The sequence below is a fragment of the Hyla sarda genome, chromosome 5, assembly GCF_029499605.1.
Source record: "Hyla sarda isolate aHylSar1 chromosome 5, aHylSar1.hap1, whole genome shotgun sequence".
Taxonomy (NCBI): Eukaryota; Metazoa; Chordata; class Amphibia; order Anura; family Hylidae; genus Hyla; species Hyla sarda.
This window is the reverse complement of record NC_079193.1, coordinates 32,387,901-32,410,263: the sequence shown is the minus strand read 5'-3', so window position 1 is coordinate 32,410,263 and position 22,363 is coordinate 32,387,901. Positions and strand designations below refer to the sequence as shown.

The following is a 22,363-nucleotide window of genomic DNA, read 5'->3' as shown; positions in this document are numbered from 1 at the left end:
CTTCATCCAATCACTGCAGACTGTTCTGTAACCCCCTCCTCCTTTCTGTTTTCATGCTGCAGTCTGATAGGACAGGAGCGGGCATAGAGGAGAGCTAGTCCCGCCCTCACTTCCTGGACTTTGTCCTAGCCTGTGCTTCAGTTGGGACAAAGATAATACTGCAGCCAGACAGGATTATGTTCTGGATGATATGGGGACCCCTAGTGGTCTTTTATAAGCCATGATTTCTATAAAAAGGAGATAAAAATTTTTTATGAAGTATATTAGAAAGATTTATGTTTTCCCAAGATGTACAACATATATAAAGTTTTTGAATCTGACAGTGCTCAATAAAGAGTATCAACAGAGTATTTATGCTAGTGTCCCTTTAGAGCCTATCCAGTCCTTTGCCTCACTTCCATCAATGGCTTTCTTGATAAGCCGAAAGAAGGCCACTTCTGGACCCACTTCCCAGCCCTTCCGAATCTCTGAAAAGGTCCTCGTCTTTCTCTGTTAGTCTAAATCTTATCAAAACTATGGTCCAAGTAGTCAAAATTAAAGAGGTTATCCAGGAAAAAAACTTTTATTTATATATATATACATCAACTGGCTCCGGAAAGTTAAACAGATTTGTAAATTACTTCTCTTAAAAAAATCTTAATCCTTTCAGTACTTATGAGCTGCTGAAGTTGAGTTGTTCTTTTCTGTCTAAGTCCTCTCTGATGACACCTGTCTCGGGAACTGTCCAGAGTAGAAGCAAATCCCCATAGCAAACCTCTTCTACTCTGTGCAGTTCCTGAGACAAGCAGAGATGTCAGCAGAGAGCACTGTTGTCAGACAGAAAAGAACAACTCAACTTCAGCAGCTGATAATTATTGGAAGGATTAAGATTTTTTTTTTTTATAGAAGTAATTTACAAATCTGTTTAACTTTCTGGAGCCAGTTGATATATATATATATATATATATATATATATATATATAAAAGTTTTTTTCCTGGAATACCCCTTTAAGTCATAACTACGTGTAGCAAATGTGATAGCAAATGTGATATAAAAGTAATAGCTAAAGTGATCCATTTGTCTATATTATCCAGATACTGTGGAAGATCCATCCCTCCAACCATAACCAGCAGTGGCAGCACAATGGTTTTATTGCTTGTTACCGATTCCATCAGCGGTGCGGAAGGATTCTCGGCCAGCTACGTGTCCATCAATGCATCCACTGGTAGGTTCTTCAGGCAACAGATTTTACAGTAACATATCATTCCTAAGCACCCTAAATACCCAGGGTGTTTATGTTTCCTTACATAATTATTCATTCATTTGAAAAAGAATATATACTGTATATGTATATATATATATATATATATATATACAGTGGTCCCTCAACATACGATGGTAATCCGTTCCAAACGGACCATCGTTTGTTGAAACCATCGTATGTTGAGGGATCCGTGCAATGTAAAGTATATACAGTGGTCTACAACCTGCGGACATCCAGATGTTGCAAAACTACAACTCCCAGCATGCCCGGACAGCCGTTGGCTGTCCGGGCATGCTGGGTGTTGTAGTTTTGCAACATCTGGAGGTCCGCAGGTTGTAGACCACTGTTAGAGAAAGTTGTATTCACCTGTCCCCGCCGCTCCGGACCATCACCGCTGCCCTGGATGTCGCCTTCCATCGCTGTCGCCGTGTCCCCGAGGTGTCCCCGACTCTCCGGAAAGGCCTCTGCTTCCCCGACATCCGCGCTCTCCGTCGCCGCCATCACGTCGCTACGCACGCTGCTCCTATTGGATGACGGGACGGCGTGCGCAGCGACGTGATGACGACGATGGAGAGCGCCGACGATGCAGGGGATCCCGAAGAGGACGCGCCGGAGCCCCGAGGACAGGTAAGTGATCGTCAGCGGACCACACGGGGCACCGTAAACGGCTATCCGGTGGCAGCTGAAGCAGTCTGCGCTGCCGGATAGCCGTTTATGCGATGGCCCCGACATACAAAAGCATTGTATGTTGATGCTGCCTCTGAGAGTCCATCGTATGTTGAAATGATCGTATGTCAGGGCCATCGTAGGTCGGGGGGTCACTGTGTATATATATATATATATATATATGTATGTACAATATGTAAATATAAATGTGTACAATACACATACACACAATATATGAGCAACAATAAAATGAATAAATTATAACCGGTTTTGATAGTAAAGGGAATACCTGGAGCCCAGATATGGATGCTGACAATTAGAGATGAGCGAACTTACAGTAAATTCGATTCGTCACGAACTTCTCATCTCGGCAGTTGATGACTTATCCTGCATAAATTAGTTCAGCTTTCCGGTGCTCCGGTGAGCTGGAAAAGTTGATGCAGTCCTAGGAGACTCTTTCCTAGGAATGTATCCACCTTTTCCAGCCCACCGGAGCACCTGAAGGCTGAACTAATTTACGCAGGATAAGACATCAACTGCCGCGCCGAGAAGTTCGTGACGAATCGAATTTACTGTAAGTTCGCTCATCTCTACTGACAATGTATATTCTATATAGGGTTGTCACCTGGCCACCATTTAAATTAAAAATACAGTCAATGCAATGGGCGGTATTTATCCAACCAATCCTCCAACTCCCGGAATGTTGCACCATAACCTATACAAGTGTTTCCCAACCAGAGCACCTGCAGCTGTTGCAAAACTACAACTCACAATACTAATATTATTTCAAAAAGTATAACAATCTTTATTAGACAATAAAAAACAAACAATTTAAAAATAATTAAAAGGCAGAGGATGACCTTACGCAGGAGACAACAAGTGCCAGTGGACCTGGTATGGGCGATGTAGGTATTCAGTCAAGAGCATACATAATGTAAGACTGGCACGGCTGCACACTTATAATATCGTAACAATAGATATAATATCTAACATACATTGGTGTAACATAGGGAGCAGCAATGCAATATAACAAACATGAATAGGAACCCAAGATGGGTGATACCTAAAGAGACAACCTGTCATATACCCAAAGGCCAGGAACACCAAGCACCAACACCCCAACGCACGTTTCGCGTATGGGCTTCGTCAGGGGGCGTGACGAAGCCCATATGCGAAACGTGCGTTGGGGTGTTGGTGCTTGGTGTTCCTGGCCTTTGGGTATATGACAGGTAGTCTCTTTAGGTATCACCCATCTTGGGTCCCTATTCATGTTTGTTATATTGCATTGCTGCTCCCTATGTTACACCAATGTATGTTAGATATTATATCTATTGTTACGATATTATAAGTGTGCAGCCGTGCCAGTCTTACATTATGTATGCTCTTGACTGAATACCTACATCGCCCATACCAGGTCCACTGGCACTTGTTGTCTCCTGCTTAAGGTCATCCTCTGCCTTTTAATTATTTTTAAATTGTTTGTTTTTTATTGTCTAATAAAGATTGTTATACTTTTTGAAATAATATTAGTATTGTGGGTCTCTTTGTTTTTGGCTATATATCGGTACCCCCGGGACCTACATACGGCGCTTATTGTTTTGCCGTCTTGTTGTTTGGCTAAATTAAAACTACAACTCCCAGCATGCCCGGACAGCCGTTGGTACACTTTGCTCACATGGTACACTTATCACTTGCCTTTATTTTTTCTCTTTGCGCCTGCGCGCTTTCTTCTCTATTTTTCGCTTGCGCCGGTTTATTCGGACTGCGCCTGCGCTCTTCTGCTTGGGAGCCCGGTCATGTGGTCGATGCACCACATGACCGTATCCGATTGCGATGGAACTCAGTGCGCTTGCGCACGCGCTCTTCAAGCCCGGTCACGTGATCACATTGATCATGTGACTCGTCTCTTTACCGGAAGTACGCCAACGGCGTCCCGGATATGTAAGCTCTGGCGGATACTAGCTCCAGGTAAACCCGAAACATCATTGGATATAGCCTGATCCTATGGGCGGGCATACTTTTTAAGATGTATTGATTGGGGAAATGTATGTCAATCTTGATGTGATGAGATGTTATTGGCTGTGATGCGGCATATAAGGCCAGTGAGAAGGTAGGATAGCCACACCCCCTGAGGAAGCCATTTAGTGGTGAAACGATCGTTGGGGTTGGTAGGTAAGGTCTGGCATACTTGTTCCCTCTGGTCCTTGGGTTTGATCCTTTTTGTTTATTCTCTCCCTGCCCTTGTGCTTGCGTTCAGCAGCCATTTGGTGCGTCTCCACCTCTGACTTATACTTTGACTGCCCTTTGACCTCGTATTTATATCTATACTCATTACCTCTCTATACTTAGTTCCAGTCCTCACCTACCCATCTGTAGTATCTTCTGGTGCCTTGTTTTTATTATGTATTTGTGCTATCGTCTTTTAATTAATGATATACTTCAATAAAGATTTTGTTAACTTTCTTCCATTTATTGTTTAGTTATTCATTTGTGCATAATTTTTTCTGTATTTTTGGTGGTGCTTCTATTTTGCACATTACTTACCTCTTAGAGGTATAGTCTCTTATGTAGGTGTTTGCATGCTGGGAGTTGTAGTTTTGCAACAGCTGGAGGCACCCCTGGTTGGGAAACACTGACCTATACTATATACTACTATATAGTCCAACATGCTGGGATTTGTAGTTTTCGCTTGGGACAGCTGCTGAGCCACAGGCTGTATCAGGGCATTCTGGGAGTTGTAGTTAGTTACGAACTGTAACTTCGGAATTTAATAAAAAAAAAGTGATCAAAAAGTGACATAAAAACATAAATGCTACTGTTAAAAACTACAGATCGGGGCGCAAAAAATGAGCCCTCATACAGGCCCATATAAGCAGAAAAAAAATAAAGTTATAGGGGTCAGAATGAGACAAAATTTCCCCTGCATGTGTGTATCCCGTGATGTTACGCATATAATTACTGTAATTATGCAAATTATCATGGCCGGTATTTTTTTTTGCAAGAAAGGTGGCAACCCTAATTATATATCTACATGCCCATAAGTGCAATAGAGCAACATGATGCAAGAATTAGTCTCCTCGCATTCCCCCAATGTAGATGTAGAATGCGTAAATCGTGGTCACCCATGAACCCTGCAGAATACACTAAGGAAAAGGGGCAAGAAGAGAAACAGGTAGGAACCATGTGAATTATTAGGCAGTTACCTTATTGTATCTGATTTTATACGGAGGCTGACAGGATTGCCCACTACAGTATATTGTATAGAATTACTGCATCTAGGCAAGGCTGGGTTATAGGAAGGTCAAAAGGACTGACTGCCCAAAGACCACCACTGCCTCCACTTAATTTTCCCAAAAATGTGCCCCCCTCGGTCTTTGGAGGGTAATGAAAGGGCCTTTTTTCACACTAGATTATCGTCAGGTCTAGTTGACATGAGTGGAATCTGCCAATAGTTATCTAATGTGTATATTCGGTACAATGATGAACATAGAAGAAAGGGGGGCCAACAGCAAATATTGAAATGGGTCTCCTATTATAGAGTCTGATTTTGCCCCTCAGGACAGAAAGGTCTGGTGTTTATGTGCCTTTGCTTTCAATGGCCCATTGGTCACTAACCCCAGGGTCGGTTTAAGGATTTTTGCCACGCTAGGCAAAAGCTAATTTTGCCGCCCCTTGACTCCGTCCATTGGCCCGCCCTTTGACACACCCCATTTCGGACCGTCTTCCTCAGGCTCCGCTGCATGGCCGTCGCTCTCCTTCACCATCATCATCACGTCGGCGCGCATGCTGTCCCATCATCCAATAGGAGCGGCGTGCATAGCGACATGATGACGGCGATGGAGAGCAACGATCCAGGGCAGCTGTAACGGTCCGGAGCGGCGGGGACACCCCGGGGACGTGATGGAGGCGATGGAGAGCGACGATCCAGGGCAGCAGTGACGGTCCGGAGCGGCGGGGACACCCCGGGGACATGATGAAGGCGATGGAGAGCGACGATCCAGGGCAGCGGTAACGGTCCGGAGCGGCGGGGACACCCCGGGGACGTGATGGAGACGATGGAGAGCGACGATCCAGGGCAGCGGTAACGGTCCGGAGCGGCGGGGACACCCCGGGGACGTGATGGAGGCGATGGAGAGCGACGATCCAGGGCAGTGGTGATGGTCCAGAGCGGCAGGGACACGTGAGTATAAATTTCTATATTATTATTGCACAGATCCCTCAACATACAATGGATTCAAGTAACGATGGTTCATTTGGAACGAATTACCATCATATGTTGAGGGATCACTGTATAGGTAAGTGCTAATAAGGAGACCTCCATCCATTTTTTCCATGAAAACCCCACCATGGCCCTGGTACCATTATATTGTAATCTGAACAATATCACAATCTCTCTGTTATTGCAAAATACCCAAGAAGGCCGTTCAGATGAGGGTAGATGAGTGGGCACCTTGGCATTTCGCTAGTTGAATTTGCACCCCTCTTATTTTTTTGTTCTTGTTCCAAGCTTTGTACAACCGTTCTGCCCGGACGGTCATACAAAGCTCGGAACAAACAAAAGCAAACGGCTTGATAGAAAGCAATCGGCAGCATTGGGAGTCACGGTAAACATGTCTATGAAATGCCAGTGATATTGTTAATGCTGATGCGGTTCTTTTCATTTGGCTTCTACATTACAATCCCTCTAAAGGGCCTTTGTGCTGGATTAGTCTGCTCTGTGTTTGGGGCCTGTGCTCTGAGCGGGTGCCAGCTTCGGCCACCGGCTTCCAGGAATGAGCCTTCCCCTTCCCTGCGGTCATGTAGTTATGCAGGCAATATGGATACTATTACAGTACTGTAATCCTGCCCAGTCTCAAATAAAAAGTTATGTGTTTCACATTAAACTAAAACTTTGGAAAAAGTTCTGCAGTAGGAAAATCAGAGCGAATACACATTTCTATGTGTTTGTAGTTTGGTTTCCGCGCCTGCTCTATGAGAGGTGGACTACAGGACCCAGCAGACAATACCTATTTTTGATCATGTTCTGTTAGAATGAGACATTATAGTTGCTTATCTGTATCCAGCAGATGTGACTCGAAGGATAGTTATTTGGGACTCCCAGGGGGTGATGGAATAAAGAGGAGGCGGACCGACGGCTGCCCGGTTTCCCACACATGCTTGGTTACTTGCCAGAAAAGGCATTAAAGGGGTACTCCGCCCCTAGACATCTTATCTCCTATCCAAAGGATAGGGGATAAGATGTCAGATTAGGGGGGACCCCCGCGATCTCAGCTACGGCCCTCCTGACATCCGGTGCACAGAGCGAATAGCACAGCGGGGCGGAGGCTTGTGACGTCACGGTCACACCCCACTCGTGACGTAATTCCTATGCCCCCTCAATGCAAGTCTATGGGAGGGGGCGTGACGGCAGTCACGCCCCCTCCCATAGACTTGCATTGAGGGGGTGTGGTCGTGATATCACAAGCGTAGTGTGGCGTGACGTCATGGCTGCACCCGACGCTCTAAATGAACGATGGGTTGCCACAGCCGAGATCGCGTTGGTCCCCAGCAGCGGGACCCCCGCTATCAGACATCTTATCCCCTATCCTTTGGATAGGGGAAAAGATGTCTAGGGGCAGAGTACTCCTTTAAGATTCAAGACTGAAGAAACATTTGCCGGATTAGGACTAAAACCCCAATGTAATACAGATGAAAATAAAAAAGGAAAAATGATTATAGTGCTGTATGTAAAAGAAAAAACAATCTCAACCAGAATATTTTCACAATTTTCCTTTTCATTTGCACAGGTTATTTTTTTTACAAGGTTTTTTGTTGTCTTTTGTGCAAGCAATATAATAAATTGCGCAAATTGTAAAAAGGATGCTCAACGTATAACCAGCTTGTCATACACACCCATGAATTGTCGTTCTCATCTTTATGTCTTACGTAGTTCATATCAGTGTATGTTCTGGTTTATCTATATATGTACTCCCTGTTTACTTATATTCCAGGCATTGGTTACCACACACAATGCACAGTGCATTGGGTGTGGTAACCAATGCCTGGAATATAAGTATTGTATTATTCTCTTACGTGTTGACCCATCCCAGTGGCTTATGACATTATGGGACATAAGGCAATGTTTAGTTTTGTTTCACAGTTTTTTGTTCTGTATAAGTTTGCACCTCCTCAGTCCTTAAAGGGGTACTCCGGCGCTAAGACATCTTATCCCCTATCCAAAGGCTAGGGGATAAGATGCCTGACCGCGGGGGTCCCGCCGCTGTGGACCCCCGTGATCTTCCACGCCGCACCCCGTTAGCATCAGCCCCTGGAGCGTGCTCGCTCCGGTTCTGATTACTAGCGATCACAGGGACAGAGCATAGTGACGTCACGGCTCCGCCTCCGTGTTACGTCACGGATCTGCCCCCTCAATGCAAGCCTATGGAGGGGGCGTGACAGCTATGCCATTCGGACTATGTAATGCTCCAGCTGTCTTCCAAGAGTTTGTCAATGACATTTTACTGAACCTTCTTTACTCCTGTGTCATAGTCTATTTGGATGATATCCTCATCTATTCACCCAATCTCCACACTCATCATCTCCATCTCCGTCAAGTTTTGCAGCATCTTCGAGACAACCAACTCTACGCAAAACTAGAAAAGTGTACCTTTGAAAAGACCAGCCTTCCGTTTCTGGGATACATTGTTACCAGTCTAGGACTGCAAATGGATCCTAACAAGTTATCCGCTGTACTGGAGTGGCCTCAACCAACTGGACTGAAAGCGATTCACCGCTTCCTTGGCTTTGCCAATACTCCACCTTGGTTGCCCCTATCCTTTCTCTTACCAAAAAAGCTGCCAATCCTAAAGTCTGGACTCCAGAGGCCGAAGAAGCCATTAAAAATTAAAGTCTGCCTTTGCATCTGCTCCAGTGTTGTCTAGACCTGATCCAGACAAGCCATTTACTTTAGAGGTGGATGCGTCTTCTGTCGGTGCAGGAGCAGTCTTGACACAAAGTTCATTCAAGGGTAAGACTGTGACTTGCGGATTCTTCTCGAAGACATTCTCTCCAGCAGAGAGAAATTATACCATAGGGGATCGTGAGCTCCTGGCTATTAAGTTAGCCTTTGAAGAATGGCGTCATCTTTTAGAGGGCTCTGTGCATCCAATAGACATCTATACGGATCACAAGAACTTGCTTCATCTTCAGTCAGCCCATCGTCTCAACCCTCGACAGGTTCGCTGGTCCCTGTTCTTCTCCAGATTTAACTTTTTTATTCATTTTCGTCCAGCAGAGAAGAATCTTCGGGCTGATGCTCTATCTAGATCTTCTGAGGTACGAGACCTGGAACCTCATCTGCAACATATTGTCCCTCCGGATCGTCTTATTTCCGCAGCTCCAGCAAGTCTTCAGCGTCTGCCCCCTGGAAAGACTTATGTTTCTCCTCGTTTGAGACTCTGGATCTTGAAATGGGGTCATTCTTCTCTGTTGGCAGGTCATGCTGGTATCTTTAAATCCTTGCAACTAATTTCTCGACAGTATTGGTGGCCCACTATGAAACGGGATGTCATGGACTTTGTTCGTTCTTGCTCTGTTTGTGCCCGGGACAAGACACCACGCGCCAAGCCTGACGGTCTACTACATCCTTTGCCTGTTTCTGATCTGCCCTGGTCTAACATTTCAATGGACTTTATTACGGACCTTCCTTCCTCTAGCAGCAATATAGTCATCTGGGTTGTTGTGGACCGATTTTCTAAGATGGCTCATTTTGTGCCTTTGCCTGGGTTACCATCCGCACCTCAACTAGCCAAACTGTTCCTTTCCCATATCTTTCATATCTTATAGTCTCTGTTTGTCTCCAAGTTCTGGAGGGCACTCTGCTCACAACTTCAAGTTAAGTTAGATTTCTCCTCTGCCTATCACCCCCAGTCTAATGGTCAAGTTGAGAGGGTGAATCAGATCCTGGGGGATTATCTTCGCCACTTTGTCTCCGACCACCATGACGACTGGTCTGATCGTCTACCTTGAGCTGAGTTTTCGTACAACCATAGGGATACCGAATCCACAGGAACTTCACCCTTCTATGTAGTCTATGGACTTCATCCTCGTCCTCTTCTACCCTTGCCTTCTCCCTCCGGTGTCCCTATAGCTGATGAACTAGTACAGAACTTCACCGCCATTTGGAAGAAGTCTCGTCTCTCCCTTCTTCATGCCACAACCCGTTTGAAATCTCAAGCGGACAAGAAAAGGCGTCCTCCTCCTGAATTTTCACCCGGGGACCAGGTATGGCTGTCATCTAAATATATCTGCTTCAGAGTACCTTGCTACAAACTGGGACCACGCTATTTGGGGCCTTTCAAGGTCAAGGACATCTTAATGCAGTGGCTTATTCGCTACATCTGCCTTCCTCCCTCCGGATCCCACATTCTTTCCACGTTTCCCTCCTAAAACTTGTCTATTACCACTATAACCATCTATAACCGCTTCACTAAAAAGGACTTCTGTCCCACTCCCATCTCTGGTACCTCTGATGTATACTCTGTCAAGGAAATTCTGGACTCCAAACTCATCAGAGGTAAATGTTTCTTTCTTGTAGATTGGGAGGGATTCGGTCCAGAAGAGAGGTCTTGAGAGCCACAAGATAACATCCTGAATCAGGATCTTCTCAAAAGATTCTTGAGCCGTAAATGAATGGGGAGTGGTACTGTTACATGCTGCGCTCCGGCCACTGACACTGGTCGTGAGCTCAGCATCCCGTGTCCACGACCACCGGCGGGGCCGGGATTCGCATCGCGGGACGCGCCTGCATACAAATCCCGGCCCGTCTCTTACCTCACTCGACTCCTGCAGCTGCTTCCTCTCAGCCCCGGCACGCGTCCCCGCCCCTTAGGGCGCGTGCGCCGGAGCTTTGAAATTTAAAGGGCTAGTGCGCCCATAATTAGTGAATGCACCTGTCCTTCCTGCTACATTTTTTGACTCCGAACCTTTTCGCCTGCCTAGACCTTCTGCTACGTTGACTACGCCTCTGCCTCATCCTCCGGTACCTCGCCTTGCCCAGTTACCTGTGTGGTCAAGCCGTGTCGGGGGTAGCGACTTGGGTGTCGCCTGTCGCAGCAAATCCATCCTGCCTTGCGGCAGGCTCTGGTGAAGACCAGCGGCACCTTAGACTCCGCTCCCCGATACGATCCGAGTCATCAACCACACAGGTGGAGGATCCACTTCCAAGCCTCGTGACAGCCTACATCCCGGTACGTGACAATGACAAGTGACCAGCAGAACAGTGAGTACAGCTCTGGAGTATAATACAGGATATAACTCAGGATCAGTACAGGATAAGTAATGTAATGTATGTACACAGTGATCTCACCAGCAGAATAGTGAGTGCAGCTCTGGAGTATAATACAAGATATAACTCAGGATCAGTACATGATTAGGAATGTAATGTATGCACACAGTGACCCCACCAGCAGAATACTGAGTACAGCTCTGGAGTATAATACAGGATATAACTCAGGATCAGTACAGAATAAGTAATGTAATGTATGTACACAGTGATCTCACCAGCAGAATAGTGAGTACAGCTCTGGACTATAATACAGGACATAACTCAGGATCAGTACAGGATAAGTAATGTAATATATGTACACAGTGACCTCTCCAGCAGAATAGTGAGTACAGCTCTGGAGTATAATACAGGATATAACTCAGGATCAGTACAGGATAAGTAATGTAATGTATGTACACAGTGAACTCACCAGCAGAATAGTAAGTACAGCTCTGGAGTATAATACAGGAAATAACTCAGGACCAGTACAGGATAAGTAATGTAATGTATGTACACATTGACTCCACCAGCAGAATAGTGAGTGCAGCTCTGGAGTAATATAATATATGTGCATAGTGACTCCACCAGCAGAATAGTGAGTGCAGTTCTGGAGTAGCAATGTAAGTCTATGGGATGGGGAAAGGGGGGAGATCCGCCCACCAGCTCTGGGAGAACTTCAAATTATAAATGAAGCCTGCAGAGCAGAAAGCTGCTGAATAATACCATATACAATGGTATAATTATATAATGGTCAGAAATAGTGCTACTCCTTATGTAAGCTTTAAGTGAATGTGGCCTGAGTTGTAGTAACCAGACAGAGTCACTACAGAATGTATGGCGCTGTCTGCTTCCTGCTGGGTTTTGGTTTTACAACTTTGGCAAACAGGTAAATGTCATTGTGCCAGGAGTATCCCCCCCGATCACATATTGATGACCTATCCTGAGGACAGGTGATTAATAAAACAAAAAGGCAGAGCTTTGGGCTTTCATAGGCACCAGGGCCTGGGTGCGACTGTTCACTACAACAAGCAGACTGGATAATTCTGAAATAAAATGTGACACGCTGAAGCCTACTGGGAAGCTTGGACAATATACAGTATATATATCTAGTCTGTTTGCAAAGCACCAGCTTCAAATTCCCAATTACAATATAGCATATAGATTAGTAAAGAAGTACTTATGCGCTAAGAGCCTCAATCTTTCATCTATAGTGCTGCTGCGACCTTTTTTTTGTGTTGCTGTATTTGCATCATGTACCGTATTTTTTGCCCTATAGGACGCACCGGCGTATAAGACGCACCCAATTTATAGGTGCAAAATCTAAAAAAATAAAGATTTTGAACCCAATAGTGGTCTTCAACCTGCGGACCTCCAGATGTTGCAAAACTACAACTCCCAGCATGCCCGGACAGCCGTTGGCTGTCCGGGCATGCTGGGAGTTGTAGTTTTGCAACATCTGGAGGTCCGCAGATTGAAGACCACTGCATAGGAGGTAATACTCACGTGTCCCCGCCGCTCCGGACCCGTCACCGCTGCCCTGGATGTCGCTCCATCGCTGTCGCTGTGTCCCCGTCGCTCCGGAACGTCTCTGCTGCCGGCCGGGTATCCTCACTCTCCGTCGCCGCCATCACGTCATTACGCACGCCGACGCACGTACGCGACGACGGGATGACGAGGAAGGAGAGCGCTGGCCATACAGGGGATCCCTGAACGGAGAAGACACCGAGGAGGTAGGTAAGGTCCCTCCCGGTGTCCTAATAGCACTAACCCGGCTATTCAGTCGGGCTGTTCGGGACCGCCGCGGTGAAATCGCGTCGGTCCCGAACAGCCCGACTGAACAGCCGGGTTAGTGTCACTTTCCCTTCAGACGCGGCGGTCAGCTTTGATCGCCGCATCTGAAGGGTTAAAACAGGGCATCACCGCGATGTATTAGCCGCAGGTACCGGCTGTTGATGGCCGCAGGGACCGCCGCGATAGGGGTGTATTCACCGTATAAGATGCACCAACTTTTTCCCCCCAGTTTTGGGGAAGAAAAAGTGCGTCTTATACGGCGAAAAATACGGTATCTGGTTATTGTGCCGCTATCTTCTTTTTGTATTGCTGGTTATTGTGCTGCTATCTTCTTTTTGTGTTGCTGGTTATTGTGCTGCTATCTTCTTTTTGTGTTGCTGGTTATTGTGCTGCTATCTTCTTTTTGCTATACTATATATTGTATATATCATATTGTCTTAGAAACAAAAGAAAAACAACTAAGATTTGTACATTCACAAAATGTATGCATCCATTTTCTTTTATTTCCCCCCCCCCCCCAAAACAGCCTGTGATGCAATGTACACTGAAGCCACGGGGGTGTTCACGTCTCCAAATTATCCTAGTAACTATCCCACGAACAGGGAGTGTGTGTACACGATCAGCGCCGAAGTCAACATGCAGATCAGTCTGAACTTCACCAGCTTCACTCTGCAATCTTCATCCGATTGTAGCCGCGATTATGTGGAAATCAGGCGAGTAAAGATGAGTTACCAGTGTGGAGATACCAGCAATGTCACAAGTGTGAGATCAGTGGTTATCATATAAAGCGTTACTGTCTCTTTAAAAAAAAAAAAAAAAGACATTTCGAAAGTTTTAATCAGTCATGGTCTGAGTGTTAAGACCACCACTGATCATTAGATCGAGGCTGAAGAACCTAATATTTGCCGTCTTTTTCAGTTTTTTTAAAATAAATTACATACAGTCATCCGGACGGAGGAATCCTATATTTAAAGGGGTACTCTGGTGGATAACAATTTTTGTTTTAAATCAACTGATGCCAGAAAGTTAAACAGATTTGTAAATTACTTCTATTTAAAAATCTTTACTCTTCCAGTACTTTTTAGCAGCTGAAAGCTACAGAGGAAATTCTTTTTTTTCTGACTGTCCACAGTGCTCTCTGCTGGCACCTGATGCCCGTATCACGAACTGTCCAGCGCAGGAGAAAATCCCCATAGCAAACCTATGCTACTCTGGACAGTTCCTGACACGGACAGAGGTGTCAGCAGAGAGCACTGTGAACAAGACAAAAAAAGAAATTAAAAAAGCAAAGAATTTCCTCTGTAGCATACAGCTGCTAATAAGTACTGGAAGGATAAAGATTTTTTAATAGAAGTAATTTACAAATCTGTTTAACCTTCTGGCACCAGTTCATTTAAAAAAAGAAAAAGTTTTCCACCAGCGTACCCCTTTAAATGAATATATTGTGCTGTCCCTTGATTATATTTTGATATGCAGTCCAGCCACCAATAGAATCACTTGTATTTTCAAAGCCGGCCCACACGGAACCCTTTAAATAAATCACTCACTTGGACCAAAATTACTATATCTTGGAATGCGGCTCAATTACCATTATCTTTATACAAGAAATATAAATGTATTAAAGTTTCTGTAGGAATTACACATTTTTATTCTATTTACATTTTTTTTTTGTGTGTTTGTAGAGATGGAGGCTATGAAACATCTCCATTACTCGGACGGTTTTGTGATAAACGCCCCCCAGTAATAATTTCCCATAGTAATAAACTCTGGATAAAATTCAGAAGTGATTCTTCTACTACAAATACTGGATTTGAAGCTCAGTGGGAAAGCGCGACTACAGGTAACGTTATATGTTTAATTCACAAGTGATGGTCCTTAGTTTATTTGCTTAGTATTATACATATGTAGTGTTTACTATTACACATGGGGCATTACCCCCAGAAGAACACAGTAGATTTGCTTGGTTTACAATGTTTTTCATCACATTTTGTCTTTTTTTTGGGGGTACATATAGTTAATGGATTTATTTACATTAGTTCTGGAGAGGAATGTAAAAAAAAATGCCATCATTTTATCATTATTATTACTTTTCTTTATGATGTAGAAGTAAATGGCAGGTACAGGAGCATTCTGATCACCACATGCATTGGGGATGCTGAGGTCCTGGGCTGCTTATGGTAGGCTGCAGGCCTAAAAGGGTCTATCGCCTATGACAGCGTTATCCAAACAGTGCGTCTTCAGCTGTTGAAAACTACAACTTCCAGCATGCCCGGACAGCTAAAGGCTGTCCGGGCATGCTGGACGTTGTAGTTTTGCAACAGCTGGGGACCCACTGTTTGGAAAACACTGTCATAGGTGATAGACCTTTTTAGGCCTGCAGCCTACCATAAGCAGCCCAGCACCTCAGCAACCCAATGCATGTGGTGATCAGAATGCTCCTGTACCTGCCATTTACAGAAAAAAAAATGACATGGTGGGAAGCCAATGGCTCCCTGCTCCTCATAGTTTTTGGTTGTCCGGGGAATTGTCTCCTGGGGGCCAGAGCTGGCACTAGAAAATAACAACTGTAACTGCAATGCCGGGGCTGACACTAGATTGACAGAGGCATCCCCTTCCTTTATTGTTGCTGTGATCGTTATTGATCATGGCATCTTAAAAGTTACCTGTCGTAACACAGAAAAATATAAAAAGGCTTCTATATGTTACTCAAAAAGTAATGCCGATGCTTAACATGTCTTTTTTTATGTGTCTAGCTTCTGTATTCGGCTCACAAATCCCTCTTTTCTGCTGCTCACTCATTCTGACATCCACTGTTCAGGAAGGGCGTGTACGAAACAAGCACTGAGCCCGCCCTCACTCACCAGGCATTCACTTCCTCCCTGAGTCTGCTGTGCTGTGTCTCTTCATCTTATCACTGCAGGCTGTTCTGTAACCCCTTCCTGCAGTCCGACAGGACAGGAGTGAGCTCAGAGGAGTGCTATTCCCACCATCACTTCCCAGACATAGTCCCGCCCTGTTCTTCAGCTGGGACAAAGATGATGCTGCAGCCGGACAGGATTATGTTCTGGATGGTAAAGGGACCCCTAGTGGTCTTTATTTTTTTTAGAAGCCATGATTTCTATAAAAAGGAGATTACTTTTTTTATGAAGTATATTAGAAAGGTTTATGTTTTGCCAAGATGTACAACATATAAAAAGTTTTGACAGTGTTCATTGAAACTGTTCTGTCTGTTGCTGCGGGGTAGCAGCTGACTTCCAACCCCAAGTTATGTATTTGTATGTTTTATGTGTGATTAACCATAGTTATCATGAGACATCAGTTTTGATGTCTTTATTGTTACTTTTTTCTTTCTTTTTTTCCATTTTTCAGGCTGTGGGGCAACCCTGACTGCACTCTCCGGTGTCTTTACATCTCCGAACTACCCCATGCCGTATTATCACAATGCTGAATGTTACTGGCTGCTGAAAACGTCTAGCGGGAATCAACTAGAGATCAATTTCCAACACTTTGACTTCGAATATCACCGTAATTGCGATAGCGATTATCTTGCTGTAAGCATCATATCTCCAAATCATCTTTTTTCAATGGTGCAATGTCTTAAGCTTTAGATAAACTTGCCATTTCATATATATATATATATATATATATATATATATATATATATACATATATATATATATATATATATATACACACACACAGCCTTTAGACTCTATAAATATGCCAGAACCTCCTCAGTTACTCAAAAAAAAGTCATCTAGTGTAAAACTGTAAATACTAGACCAGTGTTTCCCAACTAGGGTGCCTCCAGCTGTTGCAAAACTACAACTCCCAGCATGCCCAGACAGCATGTAGCAGTATGCCATTGGAGGCCATGACACTGGTTGGAGGAGGGGCAGATCACATTGAGGGATTTCAGCCGGGCTCAAGGGGCAGCTGACTGGACCCAGGGCAGCTGCCCCTTTTGCCCCACATTAATGACGGCCCTGATTAGACAGGAAGAGACGCTGCAGCAGTATCTCAACAGGTTAAAGGGGGTACACTGGAGGAATAAATTATATTTTCAAATGAACTGGTGTCTGAAAGTTATACAGATGTGTAAATTATTTATATGTAAAAATCTTACAGGAGAACTCCGTAATGTAAAAATCATAGGGCATAAGTGTAAGATTGTGGGGGGTCCGACCTCCTGGACACCCCATGATCTCCCGCACGGGTCCTGGCTCTCTGCATGAATAGGGTGTGTTGACAACAGCATGAAGCGCCTTCTCATGCAGCTCTATGGGAGAGCCGGAGCGCTGCACTCGGAAATCTCCGGTTCTGCCATAGAGCTGCATGGAGGGGGGGTGTCGGCTGCAGCTTTGTGCTGTGGTCAAAACGGCTCCTTTCATGCAGAGAGCTGGTTCGCTGTGCAAGAGATTGCCGGGGGTCCCGCAGTCGGACCCTCCGCGATCTGACACTTATCAGCTATCCTTAGCATAGGGGATAAGTTGTTACATCCCGGAGCTCTCCTTTAACCCTTTCAGTACTTATCAGCCGCTGTATGCTCCAGAGGAAGTTGTGTAGTTCTTTCCAGTCTGACCACAGTACTCTCTGCTGACACCTCTGTCTATGTCAGGAACTGTCCAGAGAATGAGCAAATTCCCATAGCAAACCTCTCCTTATTCGGACAGTCCCTGACACAGACAGAGGTGTCAGCAGAGAGCACTGTGGTCAGGCTGGAAAGAACTACACAACTTCCTCTGGAACATACAGCAGCTGATAAGTTTTTTTTCCTCCAGAGTACTTTTTTAATTACAGCAAGCAAAGATTTTAAAAAATGTGAAACGTATACTAGAGAATTGAATAACTTTTTGTCACACAAAGAATTTTATTGATAATCAAAGAGGCAACTCAACAACTTACTATTGATTATTATGTGGTGGAAATGTATTTAGTGATTTCTAATATAGTTACTATATAATATATTAGAATACAGCTCTGTCCTATGTACTTGATAAGAATAATGTAAATCAATTTTTTTAAGGTATACAATGGCAACAGTACAGCTTCTAACTTGTTGGAAAAACTCTGTGGAAAGACGCTACCAGCTCCAGTCCGCTCCACCTCCAATGCTATGTATGCGAAGATGAGGACGGATAGCTCCATGGCATCCAGCGGATTCCTGGCGAATTATAGACAAGGTGAGGGGTGGTCAGATACACGTGAGGGTCCCATTCTGTGGATTATATGATATATATATATGGGGACTGGGGTGTTGCATTGAAGGGTCTGGTGGTATTAACCCTTAGTTGTCGTGATGCCAGGGTGAGGTTTGCTTAATAGTAATGTTCCTGCCGCCAACCGACCCACAAACGGCAGGGATAATAAACGGAATGTCCACAGCAGATTTTATGAAGTAACCGGAAAACTTTACTTGAACTGGTATGCAACAGTCTTCACAATTATGCAGTCTTTCGGAGAGAACCGGGATGCAGGATCCTCACAGGTTTTGCAGGAACTTGAAATAATGAGCTTTTTTATGCAGGCCACTGTGCTACTAATTATAAGATTTTAGCTGGTAGTAGTTACACAGGATTCGATAGGTTGAGCTTGATAACTCAGGGTTTTAGTGGCTGCTGGTTCTTTCAGGCTTTGGCCTAGATGAATTGAATGAAGTTATGCTGATTGTGCTTGGCTGATAGTTCAGCAGGAAGAGAGAGAGCAGGAACTAAGAGAGAGAATTTAGTGGCTACAGACCTTTATTTAATAAGGAGGCAAGTCTAAGCTCATTGGTCAGCAAACCTGTAAGTCCTGAACCCAGTGAACTCTTGGTACATCACATGACCCAGTAAGGTCCTTAAACAACTATGCATCACAACTGTACATCACATGACCCGGGAAAGGTCCTATACATTTATATTTCCTATACATTAAACAATACATCCACACAATTTATATGAGGCGACTGGGGGTAAGCCCTGTAGAAGAGCCCTATGGAAATGGAGGGACTCTAGCTGAGGGGACTTTAGACAGGGACAGGACCAGGTCCTGTACCAGGACACCACACACACACACACACACACACACACACACATATATATATATATATATATATATATATATATATATATATATATTTATATATATATATTCCTTATTAATATAGAACTTCTGACTTATAGAACAGTGGTACGATTCCTGATGGACACTTGTTTGCACTTGTTTGACTTACCTTCTTTTAGTCTGTGCAAGAGAAACCAGATCTCCATCCAAATATGAGGACTTGGAGCCCCTGGTGTTTGCCATTGGTGGAACCAGATGCAAGGAAAATACCACATTTCTGACAAATAAAGGCTATGTTCCATTGAGAAGAAGATCCCTCCAAATCGTGACTGATCTCATTGACTTATTAATTCATTGTTTAGTTTTTTTTTTGTCATCTTTAAAAAAAAAAAATATGTAAACAGCACAGAAAAGAGATTAGCGGCAATGTGGAAAGAATTTTGTGTTCTACTTTACTCGGTTCTATGTTGCCAGTATACGTTGTGATGGTGGTAAAAATGTATACCAACATATAGCACCCTGTACCCGCAGCAGGGGAATCACTTTAATAGACCACAATAGTGACTACACTTGGTACATGCATTGCTTGGTTTTAACTCCATAGTACTTTCCAGTGCCAAAGTATAAGCCTAGGGGGTGCTCCCCAGCACTGCAAGAGATTAAGTAAGTCCAGTCCAGTCCTCCTGTACCTGCTTGATCGTTTTATAAAGAGGAAATGGGCTGGGCTTATCTGGGTTCTTGCCATGCTGGGAAAGCCCCCTAATTTGCATAATAAAAATAAAGCTTATACCTCAGCCCTGAAAAGGACTATAAAAATAAAAAAAGGTATGCCTGGAATTGTGATGACTATCTAACCATGGGCTTATTGACACCCTTGCCTTTCTGCTGACAGGTCCGCTTTAAAGAGACTGTTTATGTTACAGTCAGGGAGAACCTCCTTAACGTTCATTTTATAGAACAACTATTCTGACAGTATATTATACATATATCCATAGAATATCTAAGATACTAATGTGATAGCCTTAGGGGTGTAGGGTATGGGGAGTGTAGCTGTGCGGGTATTAAAGGGTGCTTGTTAATCCTTGCTATTCGTGACGCCAGGGTGTGGGCTCCTCAATAAAGCTTTTCTTACCGCGGCCCTTCCCAGGAACGATAGGGAGGTAGATGATAATATGCTTGAGATAGATAATAATGGATTGTCCACAACCGGAGAGCTTCTGTAAACTGCGTTAACTTTTACTGAAGATTTTCTGTACACTTCATTAACACAACAGTCTCTTAGCATAACAACGGCTTTCCTTTGGAGATCGACAATGGTTGGGACTTTAGCATTAAGAGTCTTTTAGTCTATTGCGCTGTTCCACTGGCTTTAGGGGAATTAGTTGCGGTACAGTAGTCACGCTAGTAGGAGCAGGAATTTAGATCTGAACTCACGATTTTGGTTCTGCTGAGGCTGGAGGTTTTGAGGCCTAGCGTGTCTTTGAAAGTTGCGTAGCACCGTCCTGTTAGTCCGGCATCCATGAGAGCAGCAACCCAAGAGAGCGATAATTGGACGCAGCTCCCTTATATGGGCAGGGGCTGGACAAACGCTAATTGGTCCATATGGATGTCAATCACCATTACAGAGATTTTGTGGGTAACATGTGACCCAAGGACCTCTTAAGGTCCTGCAACATACCATAGAGGTTACTAGCATGGTCACATGACCGAAGGTCCTGCGACCCTGAACAAGGTAAGTACTGTACATTACTATAAAAGATAGATATAATTATTAAATATAGACATTTATTAACATTAAAGTTAGACTTAAGGAGAGGCGACTAGGGGCTGTCCCACCTGAGGAACCCTACCTGAACGTAGTTACTCTGACTTTGGGGACTTCAACACTAGGTACTGGATGCAATACGGTAAAGGGACACCACACTAAATCATCTCTTTTCTCATTCTTAGTATGTGAAGGAGTCTTGATAAGTAACCGCAGCCAAGGATTCTTGGAAAGCCTTAACTACCCCGACCTGTACCCGAACAACAGGTACTGCAACTGGACCATACAGACGACAGCTGGGAATACCATCAGCTACACCTTCAGGACCTTCCAACTGGAAAATTTCGGCTGCTTTGATTATGTCAAGGTATGCAGGCCATCTTACAATAGGAAAGTTGTTGGGCGCTTCACTTATTGGTGATGGGCCTAGTTTTTTTGTCTTTTGTATTTGTGTAACAACTTGATATGAGAAATACTGTATTAAGGTCCTGATGCTATTCTAGGGTGCTTGTAGCTAGACAGCATATTACAGAGAACGCATGCACATATGGGGGGATTCATCAAAATCTGTCCAGAGGAAAAGTTGCCCAGTTGCCCATAGCAACCAATCAGATCACTTCTTTCATTTTTAACAAGGCCTCTGCAAAATGAAAGAAGCAATCTGATTGGTTGCTATGGGCAACTGGGCAACGTTTCCTCTGGACAGGTTTTGATAAATCCCCCCCATGGAGTGTCTAAGAAGTGTCTTTGACTTTGTATATATGTAGTACTTTAAAGGGGTATTCCAGGATTTTTTTTTATTTGACTATGCTACAGGGGCTGTAAAGTTAGTGTAGTTCACAATATAGTGTCTGTACCTGTGTTTTATGGTGGTCTCTCAATTCTTATGTGATCTTTGCCCCAATATTTATTTTCAACAGCATACAAAATGAGTGTCGTATCAGGTTTTCCCAGGTTGCAGTGCAGCCTCGAAACATTACATCTCTTGTCAGGTGTTCAAAGGGAGCCTGTCTGCTTCAATGGGTGGAGCAGCTGCGGGGTGGCAGGGGGAGACCATTCTCCACAGGGCTACAGGGAATTGTCCCAGGTGTGCTTCAATGGGTGGGGTCACTGATGCAGGGGGAGAATAGTGACCTAACACTTACAAACAACAAGAAATCCTGGGACTTGTAGTTGGAGGGAGGGAACTCCAACAGGAAATAACCATTTCATAAAAAGAAAGCAGCAGCAATATGGTAGACTCACTACATAGCCATTTAGCCTCAAGATAAGCAGGGATCCTTCCTAAGCCTGTCCATTACTGTCTGGCAGGTAAGTACTAAAATCACCTTATGGTGGATAAGGTCTTTAAGGTCACTGTCCAGTTGGTTGTTCTATTAGAACCAGCAACAAATTTTAGCTTTTCGTCAAAGGAACAATAAGAAGTATGCTGTATTATTCTTGGTTGCTCAATGTCGGGGGACACCTACAGATCCTGAAAACTATAGTACAGAGGTCACTTTCTTCCTTAACATTTCTCTGCATGATAATGAAGCATTACATGGCTGT

General features: G+C 44.2%; 1 protein-coding gene across 1 annotated transcript in view; it reads left to right on the top strand.

Moving 5' to 3' along the window:
- The window catches only part of CUBN (cubilin), a 219,464-nt gene that overhangs the window by 46,792 nt on the left and 150,309 nt on the right, over positions 1-22,363 (top strand). The window contains 6 exon segments of the mRNA XM_056519174.1: positions 1,075-1,205; positions 13,532-13,718; positions 14,688-14,845; positions 16,375-16,556; positions 18,032-18,188; positions 21,001-21,182. Of these exon segments, the coding sequence (XP_056375149.1) occupies positions 1,075-1,205; positions 13,532-13,718; positions 14,688-14,845; positions 16,375-16,556; positions 18,032-18,188; positions 21,001-21,182 (997 nt within the window).